We start from the raw sequence: 14,905 nt of genomic DNA, 5'->3' as shown, positions 1-14,905 counted from the left end.
CAGCCCTTCTGGCCTGGCTGCTGCTTTTCGCCTCTGCTACAAAAAACGGCCGGTACTGCAGGCCCAGCGACCTCCAAAGCCCTTAGTGGATGGCCTGCCTTTGATAATGACTTTTAATCTCCTGTTGACCCGCAAACATATCTCTGGATCCGCCCCTGCACCCGACGCCCACTGCCCGATTCCAAGTGGTCCACTGGTCCTGTGAAGGTTCATTAGTGCTTCTGAGCATGAATCTACTTTGGGCTGACTGCTGCAGGACCCCACCGTGGCGCCTACAGCCTCAACTCTAACACTGCCCCTGACCGCAACCTGCCTCGTAAGCTGTTTTCCGGCACCTAAGGACAACCCTGCACCCGGAGCCTCTGGACCTTGGGGATCCAGACTGATGATGTGCCTACGTTCCCTAGCATCGCTACTTACCTGGGCAGCTGTGATTTTTCTTCGTCCGGCCTCCTGGCCTGAGCCTGCAGCCTTTCTTCAACGTCGATCTCCCCCATTAAATTGCATTGGGTGCCTGACGGTGTGTTGGCACCCAGCCACCCCTGTGCTGCTGAGGGTGTACGTTTGGTACTTAATCTTAACTCCAGGAGATCAACCCCTGACACAGTTTAACTCACCTGTGAGCAGCACATCTTTGAGTACCCTCAGTCTGTTATATTTATATGTTATGTGTTTCATCACTTTATCATTACTCACATCTTTCACTCATTAGAATGTTGCTTTCTTATGATGCCTTAGATGGTTCTAAGATGATGTCATGCCTGTGGCATCAGTGAGCAGTTGGTCCAGCTGTGTCTGGCATGAAGCTGTTCAGGTCTTCCTTTGAAGAATAAATCCACTTGGAAATATTCTCTATGTTGGTGTGTTTCTGGGGTGGTGAGTATCCCGTGCAGTTGTTTTAGGGTAGTTAGTGCACCAGTGCAGTGTATTTAGGGTGGTTAGTGCCTTACGGTAGTGAGTTTTGGGGTGGTGAGTACCCCGTGCGGTTAGTTTTTTTTAAGTGTGATAAGTGCCCTATGCTGGTGAGTTTTGGGTGGTGAGTATCCTGTGCAGTTTGTTGTAGGGAAGTAAGTGCCCAGTGCGGTGTATTTAGGGTGGTTAGTGCCCTAAGGTGGTGAGTTATGGGGTGGTGAGTACGAGGCAGGCACAAAACTTCTTCCTTCATGGATGCGTAAGCCTCTGTATAGGGTGATTAACCGTGTTACAAACAGTCTGTGTTTGAGAAGTGTTTAAAAATGGAGTGTAGGTATGATAATGAACAGTGTTCAATATGGATGCTAATGAAGGTTTTGGGATTTTCGAATAAACAAGGTGGTGAGTCTTTGCTTTGTGACGTGGCAATTGCTTCTGATAGTGATGCCATGCCTGCAAGGCAGAGAGATGGGTCTTGTGTTTCATGCATTTTGAGGGATGCAAGTGAGAGAAGGATACCTGCAAGGCAGGGAGATGGGTCTGGTGTTTCATGCATTTTGAGGGATGCAAGTGAGAGAAGAATACCTGCTTATTTGAATGTTTATGTTTTTTGATTTTACTTTTGTTTACTTGTTATGTTTCAAGCTTTATTTAATACATGTTATTTTTATGTTTGTTGTGTTGATAAAGGGGGGAGATGTGTTATATTTATATGTTATGTGTTTCATCACTTTATCATTACTCACAACTTTCACTCATTAGAATGTTGCTTTCTTATGATGCCTTAGATGGTTCTAAGATGATGTCATGCCTGTGGCATCAGTGAGCAGTTGGTCCAGCTGTGTCTGGCATGAAGATGTTCAGGTCTTCCTTTGAAGAATAAATCCACTTGGAAATATTACCAGATCTACTTGGTTTATTTATTATAACACAGTCTCAGTTGGTTAACATTGGGCACCCAACCTCGAATGTGACCTCTGCACCCAGCCGCCCCTATGCCTCTGGTGGTGCACTCTTGGAACGGATTTGAACCCTGCCTGGTGTTGACCAAAGAACCCGAAGACTGAATCTGTAAGTCGAGTACTTACTCTTGTTTTCCTCCCATAGGTTAATATTGCAAAGCCTGGAAATTGCTGTGTCAACTTTTTAAGGTGTAAAGAATTTTTCCTGGAAACGTACTTACCTTTTTACGAACATCTTGGTCTTTAAAATAAATCTTGAAAGAAGCTTATTTTTCTAAAATTGGTGTGGATCTCCTTTTTAAGTTGTCATTTATTAGTCACTGTGTGCACAACAAATGTCTTACACTCTTTTGTGTTAGGGATAAGGGTTTTCAACCACACTAACACAAATAGAGCATTTTGGGTTTACATTGAGCCTTGTAAATGTCTTGGGTAATCTCTGGACTCTGTGCACAGTATAACCACTTAATGGTACACCATATACAAAGCCAGCTTCCTACACTGTGCATGAAGGCCCATTTCAAGAATCTTGGCCAAGGGGTCAGAGACCTCAAGAAGCTTATCTTGACGGGCCTGGGGGATTCTATCTTTGCCCTTCTTCGGTTTGTTGTTGAAATTTTTAAGAACGTTCAGAATTGAGAAATCAATATCGGGGGGTAAGAGCAGTTTTGTGAGGGAACTCTGGCCTAGGGCATTAGGATGTAAGTCGATATCGGACTTCTTTTTCAAGGCCTTTCCATAGATTCAAATGCATATAATCAGCCACCGCAAGAGCATGGGTCCAATCTGAATATCTAGGTTGGACAATTTCTGAATGGTTAAAAGTGAAAAGAGTGGGGAGGGGAAGGTACGTGAGTGCTTACATTTCTTGGAACTCTTATGAGTGTTGGACTTCTGATAAGAAGAGGAATCGATATCGGTGTCGGTAGCAGGGGGGACGTGTAGTAGGAGGGGGAAATGACTGTGTGCATCCCAGCACCATAAGCATGATCCGTTAAGGCTCATTGGATCACTTTAGTATTGGCATCCGTATGTGGCCAAGAAAGGAGCGGAGAGAGGGGAAAGAGGAAGGCCTCTGGGGGGGTAAGGATAGAGGAGCGTCCTGCGAGTTCATATAAACAGTTTAAAATGGATTGAAAGGCTAAGCTGAGGGCTTTATCAAGGGAGTTTTGGACAGATTTGTCAATCACTTCTTCCATGCAGTCACTCTAATAATAATCTTAATCCTTATTTGGGCCAGAGGCTTCAAAGCCCTGATCAAATGTCTCATAGTCACAGGAGGCAAAAACACCTCACACTCCGAATCCCCAGAGGTAAGCAAGGGTCCTCAAATGAAACACCAAAAAAGAGAGGGGTAGGAGAAAACTTGGTAATATAATTATTGCAGCCCTGCTCAGCTTTGAAGAACAGCACGTCAATGGGAGCAATAAGCTGCCAGCATGACCTTTAAAACAAGGTACCCAAAATGTTTGCAAGTTGTCATGGACTAAAAACAGGGAGGAAACCACTGAAAAGCTTGAAAATAAAATATATATTACATACTACCCAGGATGGGGAGAGCAGAAGACGTAAACTCGGATGATATATGTATATATATATATGTACTGAGTTTGCTCCTTCTGGTCTCCTGCCCTGGGTAGTTGGATCACCCACACCAGCGGAGTGAGCCGGACTTCAAATTATTCACAAAGTTCAAATAAGACAATCACTCCAGGGATATTACCAAATGGTAGTTGTAGTAAATCCAGAAACGCGTTTTGACTGACTTGCAGTCTTGCTCACACACTGGATGTGAGAATGATCACAGAATACATACAGATCCTACGAAAAAAAGAGGGCTGTGTGTCCCACAACCAACAATGGCATTGATATTGGAATATGCAATTACATATTATTTACATACACAATGCTATATAATCACAAAATAACTGCAAATATAATCAAATTGTTATCGATTATATTGCTTACTATATATCATGTGACCACATTGCTAGCCTTCATCAAGAATATCCAAGCTCTCAATGCAAAAGCATTCTGGCTGTAATATATCAAACGGGCTGTCAAATACAATCTGTGGAGTCTTAAATCAGAAAAATCAGCACAATCCACATGGCAGACGGAAAACTTCTTTAAACTCAATAGGTCACTCCCCAAATGTCACTTCACTTCATTGTAAAAGCCATGGTGTCAAAGCCTATAGCCTGTCAACAGTGATACATGGGTAAGGGAGCTGCACAACAGAAAGCACTTTTTGTCATTGCGTGGGAGTGGATCGAAACGTGGTCAATTGTAAATCAACTGCAACTATTTACCAAATTGAAAACTTAGTGATGAAAAAGTGTAATGAAAAAGAATGAACTTAACAAAAACCAGAAATAATCAGCAAAAATTGATCTCATCTGAACTTTGCCCTCCACCACTGCGATGTGATGTTCGAAGAAAAGGGTAGGGACCTCTGAGTACATCATCATCCGAGATTAGGCCCCTTCCTTTTCCCCTGTGACATAAAAGAAAAATTATATATTTCATTGACTATGAATTCATAAAAAACAAGGGCATATTTGGACAACGCAAAGAACATACATTTGATGTACTGTACTGCCAGACTTACACGCATTTAAAAAACGAAGAAACTAAAACCCAGAGCCCTTATAAAAGATAGGGGAGAAAAGGGGGTAGGCTAACTAGTTTTCATGCAGATGTACTTCTAAGTCCTAAACCACGTTGTGTCCCCCTGGAAATTTGCACTGTAGATCTAGAATATGCAAGGATTGTCTTTTCTTAGCTGGAGGGTCTGTTGCCCCCCCGTAGTTCTGGAATATCTGTTCTGAAATACTGGAGCAGAGAGCTTTTGCACAGAGGATATTCTGCGAAGACTCTAGCCATGGGGTAATGAGGGTCCTTTTTGTCTATGGCCCTCATGTGCTCCAGTACTCTTCTTCTTTTTTTTAACTTTTTTAATTTTTTTAGGAGGAAAGTTCGTGCTGCCCACATAGCATAGTTTGCATGGGCACTCAAGTACATACACAATGTGGGAAGAGCTGCAGGTCAAAAACTGGCTAATGGTTTTGGATTTGGTGGGAGTCGCGTATGTTTTTTCCATGTTGCTGCCACAACAAGCCTTGCAGTGGGCCCACGGAAAACAAGCATTTGCAATGCAATAGGTCTCACATTTATGCAAGTTTAAGCTATTGACATTGCAAATACCAATGCCTTTTATTTTTGTTCTCGTTTTTAAAACATAAATAAAAGGCATTTTCATTTACAATGCCATTAGCTTAAACTCTGGTAACTGCGAGACCTATTGCGTTGCAAATTCTTGTTAAAATCCCAGCTGTAATGACAAATTATTGTCTATCATGTTTTACCCCCACCAGACGCATTAAAGCACTCTAGGGGTGGTGCGACTATTTCAATGTAACCATCTCTTTATGCAAAACATTGCTTTTTTATATTCATCTCGTTTTATAGATTTCAGTGCTTGGTTTTTACTGGTGATAAAGTGTCACTCAAAGTATCAGACAAGTCGCACCTAAGCAGACAAGTCACACCTAAGCAGGCATGGACCCTGCAAAGGTCACTCATAGGGGACTTTAAAAACTCGGCAGCTATGGTTGCCTCTTGCAAAATCGCTTCAACAATCATCAAGTAGCAGCACTTTCTCTGATGTCATTTAACATTGTATTAGAGGAGCCTCACACATTCGTTCCTTTCTGTCCCGGGTGCCAAAAGTCCTAGACCCTGACTAGAGTACAGTTCAGATGATTTTCCAAGAACGAGCGACTGTGTTAGACGTCGGATTAACAATTTTGTTTTTCAAGAAAGGTGTTTGTCGCAGCCAGAGATTCAATCGCCCTTACCTTTAGTTCTGGAATCAGAGATGTATTAAGTGAGTGTGTGGCGCGAACCTTCGATACCGCTCCTCAGACAGTGAAGCGAGATGCTGACAAGCGACAGCTGCTGTTTGGAAACCCTGCCAAGGCGCCAACACCCCTTTACCAGCATATCTGCAACTATGACATTTTACCGCTCTGCATTTTATTGGTTCAGCTTATCCTCGACATCCTGACCGGTTGGTTAATATTCATAAATCAAACACTTCACCTGTGGAAATGCTTTCAGTTTTGATTCCTTGCTTGAGTGGGGAGCCTGCCTTTGTTACTTTCCAGCCTCTCCTTGAACACGTCACTGCCTTAGAGCACAGTGGCGTTCAACCCTGAGCTTCAGTGTAGATGAAAAGTCAAGTAAATTCACCTGTTTGGCTGCAACACTCACCTGTGAGTACGGCTTCATGAAAACACAGGGAGCACGCACTGCTATAAAAATAAGCGCTTAAAGATAACTGCGCCGGCGATCGTTGCTTACAGGAAGGGGAGTGGCCTCCTACAATAATAAACAAGTGGGAGGGGTGGGGGGAGTGCGGCCGAGAGCAGGGACACACAGCATTTACCTAGTGGTAATTGCTAACACATGGCGCTGCTGCTCGCTCCTGCAAGAGAAGCTCCAAGCATGCACGCGTCGCAATAGAAAGCAATGCAAAACATGCAAGTTTTTGGCCAAAATGTTGATCGATTCCTAAAGGTTCCCTCCTTTACAGCGCATGCGCGCTGCGTAGGCGAGACCTAAAAATCCTTGGAGGCTATGCTGGGATCTATCTATCTATCTATCTATCTATCTATCTATCTATCTATCTATCTATCTATCTCTCAGAGTAGTCATGTTAGGAAACCCGGCGCGTAGCCCCAAAAAGAAATAACCTGTGAAGGAAAACTGTTATAACCAAATACTTGACGGCACCAACAGTGTGATCGCATTCACATCAAATATATGATTAAACGTTATATACAGGCATTAAAGAATGTGCAGGTGAATCAAAATAGAGGGGCACTCATCTTGACTGTGGAGCAAGAAAGAGGCAGGAAAGATGGTGCCTCTCTATTTTGTATGTGATGCCTGGAGACTATTGGTGGATTGATAAGAGGCATTTTTCAGAGTCTCATTGTGGTTTTACTGTTTTTACAGTTTTTTATTTGGCTGCTATTTTTGAGTAATAAAGTTTTAGAAGCATAATTGGAGCCTCTGGTCCTGCCCTCAGATTTTGGGTGCTTCCCACAAGGCATTTTCACTCCCTGCCTTCCACCGTGTATGCAAACCCTTTGGTTTTGATTTCTTTATCAGGGAAGGTATGATTCATGATGGTTATTGTCTCCAGCAACTCTTCTGATATCCCAAAACCACTTCTTTTATGATAACTGTTTTTCTCTTGCAGTGGCTGAGAATGAGGAAGAGGACTCTGATGGAGATCTAGGAGGCCTTTTCCACGTTAGCCGTCCAGACAAGGAGTCCAAACGAAAAGCCAACGCACTTGATTGCTCCAAATTTCCTGTGGAGAGTCTGCAGGATTGGGATGTGGAGGAGGTACTGTATGATGCAGTACGCATATTGTGAATACCTCTTTCTTGCTTTCTCTCTCACCACCACCACCCCTCGTCCCTCCTGTAGTATTCTTATTATCTTTCCCAAAAACTCCTTGAAAACCTATCAATTCATGAGTTCCATCCAAGATAATGAGCCTCATTCACATCTGCAGCCATTACATTTTCTAGTTTATTGGTTTGTGAGTGCTGTACAAATGCGGTCAATCAGTAAGTCCTAGCCACAAATTATCCAGACATGGGTTGTTTGCCAGTGGTACATAGTGGTGCATGAATTGAGGGAGATTCCAGTGCATTTCATATATTTCCTAGTGTCTTCATTCTCTAGGATCAGCATTTGAAAGGATGAAAGGATACACAAGCTGCTCACTTGATACAGCAATGTCACTGCTTAAGAGAAGTCAAAGTCAAAGTCAAAGAATTTGTATAGCGCACTACATACCCAGAGGGTTTCAAGGCGCTTAGGAAGGGGGGGATTACTTGTCAAATATCCAAGTTTTAAGTTGCTTTCTGAATGCTAGGTGGTTCTGGGTAAGGCGAAGGTAGGCGGGGAGTGAGTTCCATGTTCTAGCAGCCAGGTATGAAAAGGATCTGCCTCCCATGGTGGTCTTGTTGATGCGAGGTACAGTGGCGAGGGCTTGGTTGGAAGAACGTAGTTGGCCGGAGGGGGTGTAGAAGGACAGTCGTGAGTTGAGGCATTCTGGACCGATGTCGTAGAGTGATTTGTGTGCGTGGGTAAGCAGTCTGAAAGTGATTCTCTTATTGACGGGAAGCCAGTGGAGGTCTTTAAGGTGGCCAGAGATGTGTTCGTTGCGTGGGATGTCTAATATGAGTCTGGCTGAGGCGTTTTGGATTCGTTGGAGTTTCTTCTGGAGTTTTGCGGTAGTACCTGCGTAGAGGGTGTTTCCATAGTCCAGTCGGCTCGTGACCAGAGCGTGGGTGACTGTTTTCCTTGTGTCGGAGGGGATCCAGCGAAATGTTTTTTTGAGCATGCGAAGAATGTTGAAGCAGGAAGAGGATACGGCGCTGACTTGTCTGTTCATTGAAAGTGAAGAATCCAGGATGACGCCTAGGTTCCGAGCGTGGTCTGTCGGGATGGGTGCTTTTCCGAGGGCTTCCGGCCACCAGGAGTCGTCCCATGCAGATGGGGATGTACCTAGGATGAGGACTTCTGTTTTGTCTGAGTTCAGTTTCAGACGGCTTAGTTTCATCCATTCGGCAACTTCTTTCATTCCTTCGTGTAGGTTAGTGCAATCCTAATTTTATCCCTAAACTGACAAATCAATAAATACCTTATACCATAGGTAATGAACAGTGTTCGAGACTGTTTCGTAACTGGAAAGTGGGAAGCGGATAAGGATGCAGCCAAACTTTTAGAGGAAGATGGTAAGTTCATTAACTTAAAAATAAAACATTGTCAATTTAATTCAAATTGTTTTTTGAACTGTGACAGATCTTTCACTTAAGTTCAGAATTTACCTAGTCAGCAGATTGCTTGGCATCCAAACTTTATCACTTGGGCTAATATATATGGTTTTATGTTAAAAAAAAACAAACATATATATATTTTTTTTTATTCTAATTGACTGATGTTTTTCTCTATCAACTATTGAAAAATTGAGAAAGTTCCACAGCTGAAACTATCAAATGTACATGGTGTCCCACCTGGTTTGTATTCTTTTTTTTTTTTTTAATAAAGCAAGAATTTATCCGTATAATGACCTGAAGCATAGGTTTATAGTTCAAACAATCATATTCATTTTCCCCCAATGTGCCTTTATTTCAGGACGCTTGCTGCATCAAGCATATTGAAATTTAGGGGGGTCGCATGAGCGGAATGGCCGCGCTTTTGTGAGGCTCCCGCAGTCCGGTTTATAATCCTGCATTTATCCTGTGATTTTGCCCGTTATAAAGGATTTCTAAATACGGTACTACGAGCGCTGACCTCTGGGGCACTGACGGTGCTAACTCTGTTCCCTGACGGGACGCGGCGGCTGCATTTTTTCCTGATGTGTGCTGCTGAGCGGTGCAGCGCCTGTTGCGGGCTGGAGCGGTGCCTGGGAGAGAGGAGCTACTCTAGAGTCGCGGCGGCCACGTGGTGAGTGAGCCGGACTGCCGCGCTCGAGAAGGGGCACCCTGCTGCTGCATACCATGAGAGGCGGCGAGACGTTTATGGGCACCATCAGAGTGTAGGCACTGTTGTGTGATATCGGAGCCCATGATCTGCCGCTGCGATAAGGACATGACGATCGGGTGTGTGCCCGCTGCCTCATTATCTCATAACAGACAACATGTTGGCCGCCGAGGCTGGGCAATGCAGCGATCGCTAATAGTGGATTGTGGCTCACTGGAAAGGCAGGAAAACTAACAGAGGTGGTCAGTGCGCTGCTAATGCATAAGGATATTTGACATGGCGAATGTGACAGCATAATATATTTGCCTGTGCTCCAACGGCTAATACAAATGGATTGCTTTTGGGAAGTCCTGCTGTGCATACCTTGTAGGAGAGCCAATATAGACCTGATCTGCTAAACAGGCGTTTGGGACTGCTTTGAACGTTCGTATTGAGTGCGACAGGGCGCTGTAAGGCGGGCTGCTCGATTACCCCTGAACGTCGGGCAGGAGAGGCTGCTGGATATAGTGGAGGGATTGCCTGCTGGCAGGGACGGTGTGCCGCCATTGTTGTCGGTGATCGCAGAGTTCATCTGAGATATCTGAGATGGTATAAGAACTCTGGCTTATTGAGTGTGCCATAGGGCGGGACAGTATTGAGTGGAAGGGCACCAGGGGCGCTCAGGCGGAACACACTTGAGGTGGACTTTCTGAAGGCCTGCTGTGTCAATGGCATCAGTTGTATAATGCCTGCTATCCCTTTCATAATCTGTGGAGGCGCGACGCCATAGCTGCGGCTGTACTATAGTGCGGACACTCTGCTGTTGTGCCCTGTGTGCATAACAAGACTTTGCGACACCCCTTTTCGACTGGAATCTACACGATGGGGAGACAGGATTCACGTCAGCCACATCTAACTTTTGAAGCTAAAAAAAGATAGCGCCAACAAGATGCGGGGAATGGAACGATGGAGGTAACCACTGAGCATGGTGCTGGGCCTAGCAGTGACATGCAAACACTACTGTCGGAAATGCGTCAAGGCTTTGCCACGATAGCGGATAAAGTGGATACCCTCACTACCTGCATGGACTCCATTGCTCGCAAACTGGATGGGCACGAAACACGGCTAAAGGAAACGGAACATAAGATATCGGATACAGAAGATGTTACGGAGCAACTGAAGACCACGATGACCCAAATGGACAAATTGCTGAAAAAATATGGGCAAGCTTGAGGAATATGTTGAAAAAATGCTGGTTGCGGTGACTGATGCAGGAGCGCTTTCCCCTCAATTCATCGTGGAGAGAGCTCACAGATCCCTTGGCCCGATACCTCCACCTGGTAGTGCGCCTAGGCCCATCATAGCGCGCCTCCTCAATTATAGGGACAGGGACACTGTATTGAGAGTGGCCAGGGAGAAGAAACAGCTCAACTTTAATGGTGTCTCATTTACTGTCTTCCCTGACTTCACGGCACATGTGCAGGAGGAGAGGCGAAAGTTCAATGCTGTTAAGCAGAAACCGAGACAGGCACAGATGGATTATTCCCTTTTGTATCCGGCGCGTCTCCGAGTCACGTACCAGGGCACTCAAACCATTTACTTGAAGCCACAGCATGTGGAGGAAGTCCTTAAGAAAATCAAAAGACGGAAGGATGTGAATCTGGAACAGTATGACACGGCGGAGGTGCAGCTCTCTGATGTGGAATGACCCTCCTTTAGGGATGTTGCTGGGACCTCGTATTGTGTTTAACCAAATGCTGTTGGAAATATCATGTTTGCTCTTTTCTGCGTACCATATCTGATGTTTCAGGGTAGCCTGATATTATGGGCCTTTACATGGAACTGTCGCAGCTGGGTGGAACACGGCAGATGAGGAAAGACCGGACACCCTTTCTACTTCAAAGAGGACTGACCAGGTGTAGTTGGTCTCCTGGATAGGTGCAAGGTACCCGTGAGTCCCCTGGTGGGAAGCCCCCATTGGGTGTTCCCCTGTTGTATTGTTCTAATGGGTTTATGGGGGGGATGGGGGAATATTGACTAACTCTGGCATAATTGGGATGCTTCAGTGGGAGGAGGGCGGCTGGGGGGGGGGGGGGGGGAGTTCACAAAGTTGATGATAGTACTGCATGTTATACAGTTATGACATATGACGTATTGCGGAGAGCTGGGACATTTCGTTCCAAGTTACAAGATCGCCAGGATGAGCACATAGGGAAGCATGGCAGGGAGGGGTGATGACTCGAATTTGAAAGTGATGTCATGGAATATTAGAGGTTTGAACAATGCAAGGAAATGCAGACAGGTATTGGCTTACTTGGATAGGCAGCAGGTGCAGGTTGCAATGCTGCAAGAGACACATATACACCCACAATCCCACAACACTTTTGCCAGTAGATGGGCGAGTGTCCGAGCATTCTCCTCTTATTCTTATGCGCAAGGTACTGTCATATTGATTAAGAAGCATGTTCCTTTCGCACTCGCTGGCACTATCTCGGACCCACAGGGGAGATATATCATTGTATGGGAGAGGACGGGTAGGGACTCTTTAAAACTTTCAAATTGCTATGCTCCCAATGTGGACACACCTGAATTCTTTACGTCTCTGTGGGGTAGGATAATGGATATTGGTTCTACGCATATTATGTGATTTTAATGTTGCCTTGATCCTTTCTCAGGATAGAGCTGATGATGCAACACATTATCATAATAAATCTCGTGAGGTGATGGCAGGCATTATGGAGGAAGGGAGCCTTGTGGACAGCTGGCGTCGACTACATCCGCTGCGCAGGGAGGGAACACACTTTACATCATACACTGGGACATGGGCGAGGCTGGACTATTGCTTGATTTCTAGGGGGTTAGTCACAGGCCTATGTAAGGCTACGCATCTCGTCAGGACCTATTCCGATCATTGCCCTGTAAAAATCACGGTCAAGATTTCTGGGTATGATGGGCCTAGGCCGCAATGGCGGATGCAACCAACTGCATTGTTGGATACGGTCTTTCAGGCTGAACTTGGGGATGAGATAAAGTACCTCTTTTCTCGAAATAAAGGATCTGTAGACAGCGTGGAGTTAATATGGGAGGCCTTTAAGGTTACGATGAGGGGGTTTTTCATTTCCAAATGTTTTGGGGTACTGAGAGACATACAGCGTACATTGAAAAAATTGGAGCAGGAACTGAAGAGACTGGAGGGTCGCATGCTGAGTGGGGAAACAGGTCAAGTACAGGCAGATGTCAGGACCAAATTGTCTTGAGTATGAAGAGGAGGATTTTTTTTTGGGCGACACGAAGCAAGATGGCGGCTGAGTGAGACCTCTGTTAACTCACCTCCACACCACCGTTTGAACCCTGCATATTGCCCGAGAAATGCACCCTGGCCCTGGGATATGGAAGCCGGAAACTCACTGGTGTTACTGGCGTGATCCGATCGGGGTGAATGGTAACTCTGTGACTCTGAGGGATTATCGGCATCGATCGTCGGGCTGCAGCCGGTGCTGGGAGGCGTTAGCCCGGCTTCTCCTGACTGTCATCCCCGGCTGGGGAGAAACTGACGGGCGCGGCCAGGGGTTGCCTAGCAACCGAAGCTTGCTGCGGGAAGCCGAGGACGCGAGGAACGCCAGGAACGCGGAAGCGTCCGCGAGGAGCGTGATGGCAGCCCGAGGTGGAGCGCGGAGCAAGGCACGCTCCACAGTACCTGCTCCAGCCCCAATGCCGCGGTCGGAGACCAAGGAGGCAAAGAATGGGAAAATTAGTGCTGATCCACGTGAAACCACCTCAAATACTGGTAAGAAGAAAACTTAGAACACAAGTGCTAAAATTAATGTAGGAAACCTAAACAGTGCCCCCGCTACCCTCCAAGATAAAAAGCAGGCAGCCATTACGAGCCTTTTTCCCAGCAAACCAAGTAAGTGTTTAAATAAGGACTCTGTAGGTGTGGGGGACCCGGCACCAGACCAGAGTGGGGCTATTGAGATTGTGAGCATGCCTAAACACAAAGGGATACGTAATCAGGGCAAAGGGAGGAAATTAACGGAGCTACAGGTAATGCGGACAAAAGCAAAATGCTGAAATCATGGGGGTCAAGCTCAGAGATTACTGTATTAAGCATTGACAGCAAGACGGGTGACGCATCACAGGAAGCGGCAAATGAGCTAAATAACTCGCAGGCTGTCATTCAGCAAACAAATGATATTCACGAACACATCATTGACTATGCTAATATTACAGAAACAGTGTACACATCTCCAGACCCTACTGAGAATTTTTTTTCTCTGAACGAAGAATCAGGGCACTCGGAAGACATGCACCCGCTTAGTGGAAGTAGCGCCGATGGATGCGAAGATTCCTTAACAAGTAATGGAAGCCAGCAAGATAGCCAAAAGAAGCCAAGGAGATCAAAAAGGGCTTCAGGGGGGACGAAGGTCATCAAAACAAGACGATACGGAGGAAGAACATGATCTCAGATGGGACTATTCGGACACGTAGCCACTCACCCTAATAGGGGAGCAAGATGCAATCGCCGAGAGTAAAAGATCCCATGGAACCCAGAACCAAAGCAAGGATCACAGCAAGACAACAGAGCGGACACTGGGAATGATACTACAATCCCTAAACTCATTTAAAAAAGAAGTCAAAGCTGAGAGTCGGATTCCCCGTGCAGCAGGAAAAAAACTCCAAGGATCAGTAAGCAAAATCGGAAAAACATGCACGGATATCGCAGAAAGAATGAGCATGGTTGAAACCCGGACTGAAATATTGGAGAATACGGTTGATACTTTAAAACTCAGGTGACCTCACAGAATAGCACGGTGATGGATATAATGTGGAAGCTGGAAGAGGCAGAAAACCGCCAACGGTGGAATAATCTAAGGATCCTTGGCATTCCAGAGAATAGCAAGGGGACGGATATTAGGGCATTCACGATCAATCTTTTCAAGAACGCTTTCCCCGAATTAACACACTGGGATTGGGACAAAGAAATACAGCAGGTGCACAGATTCCCTTTTTCACCCCCTAAACACCCTAGAGGAGGCCAATCTTTTCCCAGAGTCATCCTAGTTTTTTTGGTAATTTTTTGTTAAGTCAGGCAGTGTATGATCTTGCAAGACCTAGCACAAGCATTTGCAATGCAATAGGTCTTGCATTTACGTAAGTTTGAGCTTTTGGCATTGTAAATGACAATCTCTTTTATTTATGTTTTGGTTTGTAAAACAAATAAAAGGCATTGTCATTTGCAATGCTAATAGCTTAAACTCTTCCAAATGCAAGACCTGTTGCATTGCAAATGCTTGTTAAGAAGAGCAGGGATTTCTATATCTGCTTCCTCTGTGGAAATCAGAATGTCGTCGGCATGGGCTGCGCTTTAAAACCCTCCATGTTGAGTGCCCAAATTATATATCACATAGAAAAAGTGGTAACAAAAAGCAAGGTATGGTGCTTGTAGCGGTAGAATGGGTTGCAGACCAGAAAGCAGACAGGTT

General features: G+C 45.3%; 1 protein-coding gene across 1 annotated transcript in view; it reads left to right on the top strand.

The window, feature by feature from the left end:
- Nucleotides 1–14,905, top strand: part of BMS1 (BMS1 ribosome biogenesis factor) — a 334,476-nt gene that overhangs the window by 190,583 nt on the left and 128,988 nt on the right. The window contains exons 12-13 of the mRNA XM_086922425.1: nt 7,144–7,292; nt 8,614–8,695. Of these exons, the coding sequence (XP_086778551.1) occupies nt 7,144–7,292; nt 8,614–8,695 (231 nt within the window). The remainder of the gene's footprint in view (nt 1–7,143; nt 7,293–8,613; nt 8,696–14,905) is intronic.

The sequence above is a fragment of the Lissotriton vulgaris genome, chromosome 5 (assembly GCF_964263255.1).
Source record: "Lissotriton vulgaris chromosome 5, aLisVul1.2, whole genome shotgun sequence".
Taxonomy (NCBI): domain Eukaryota; kingdom Metazoa; phylum Chordata; class Amphibia; order Caudata; family Salamandridae; genus Lissotriton; species Lissotriton vulgaris.
Note: the sequence above shows the minus strand (reverse complement) of the source record. Positions and strands in the feature narration are given on the sequence as shown.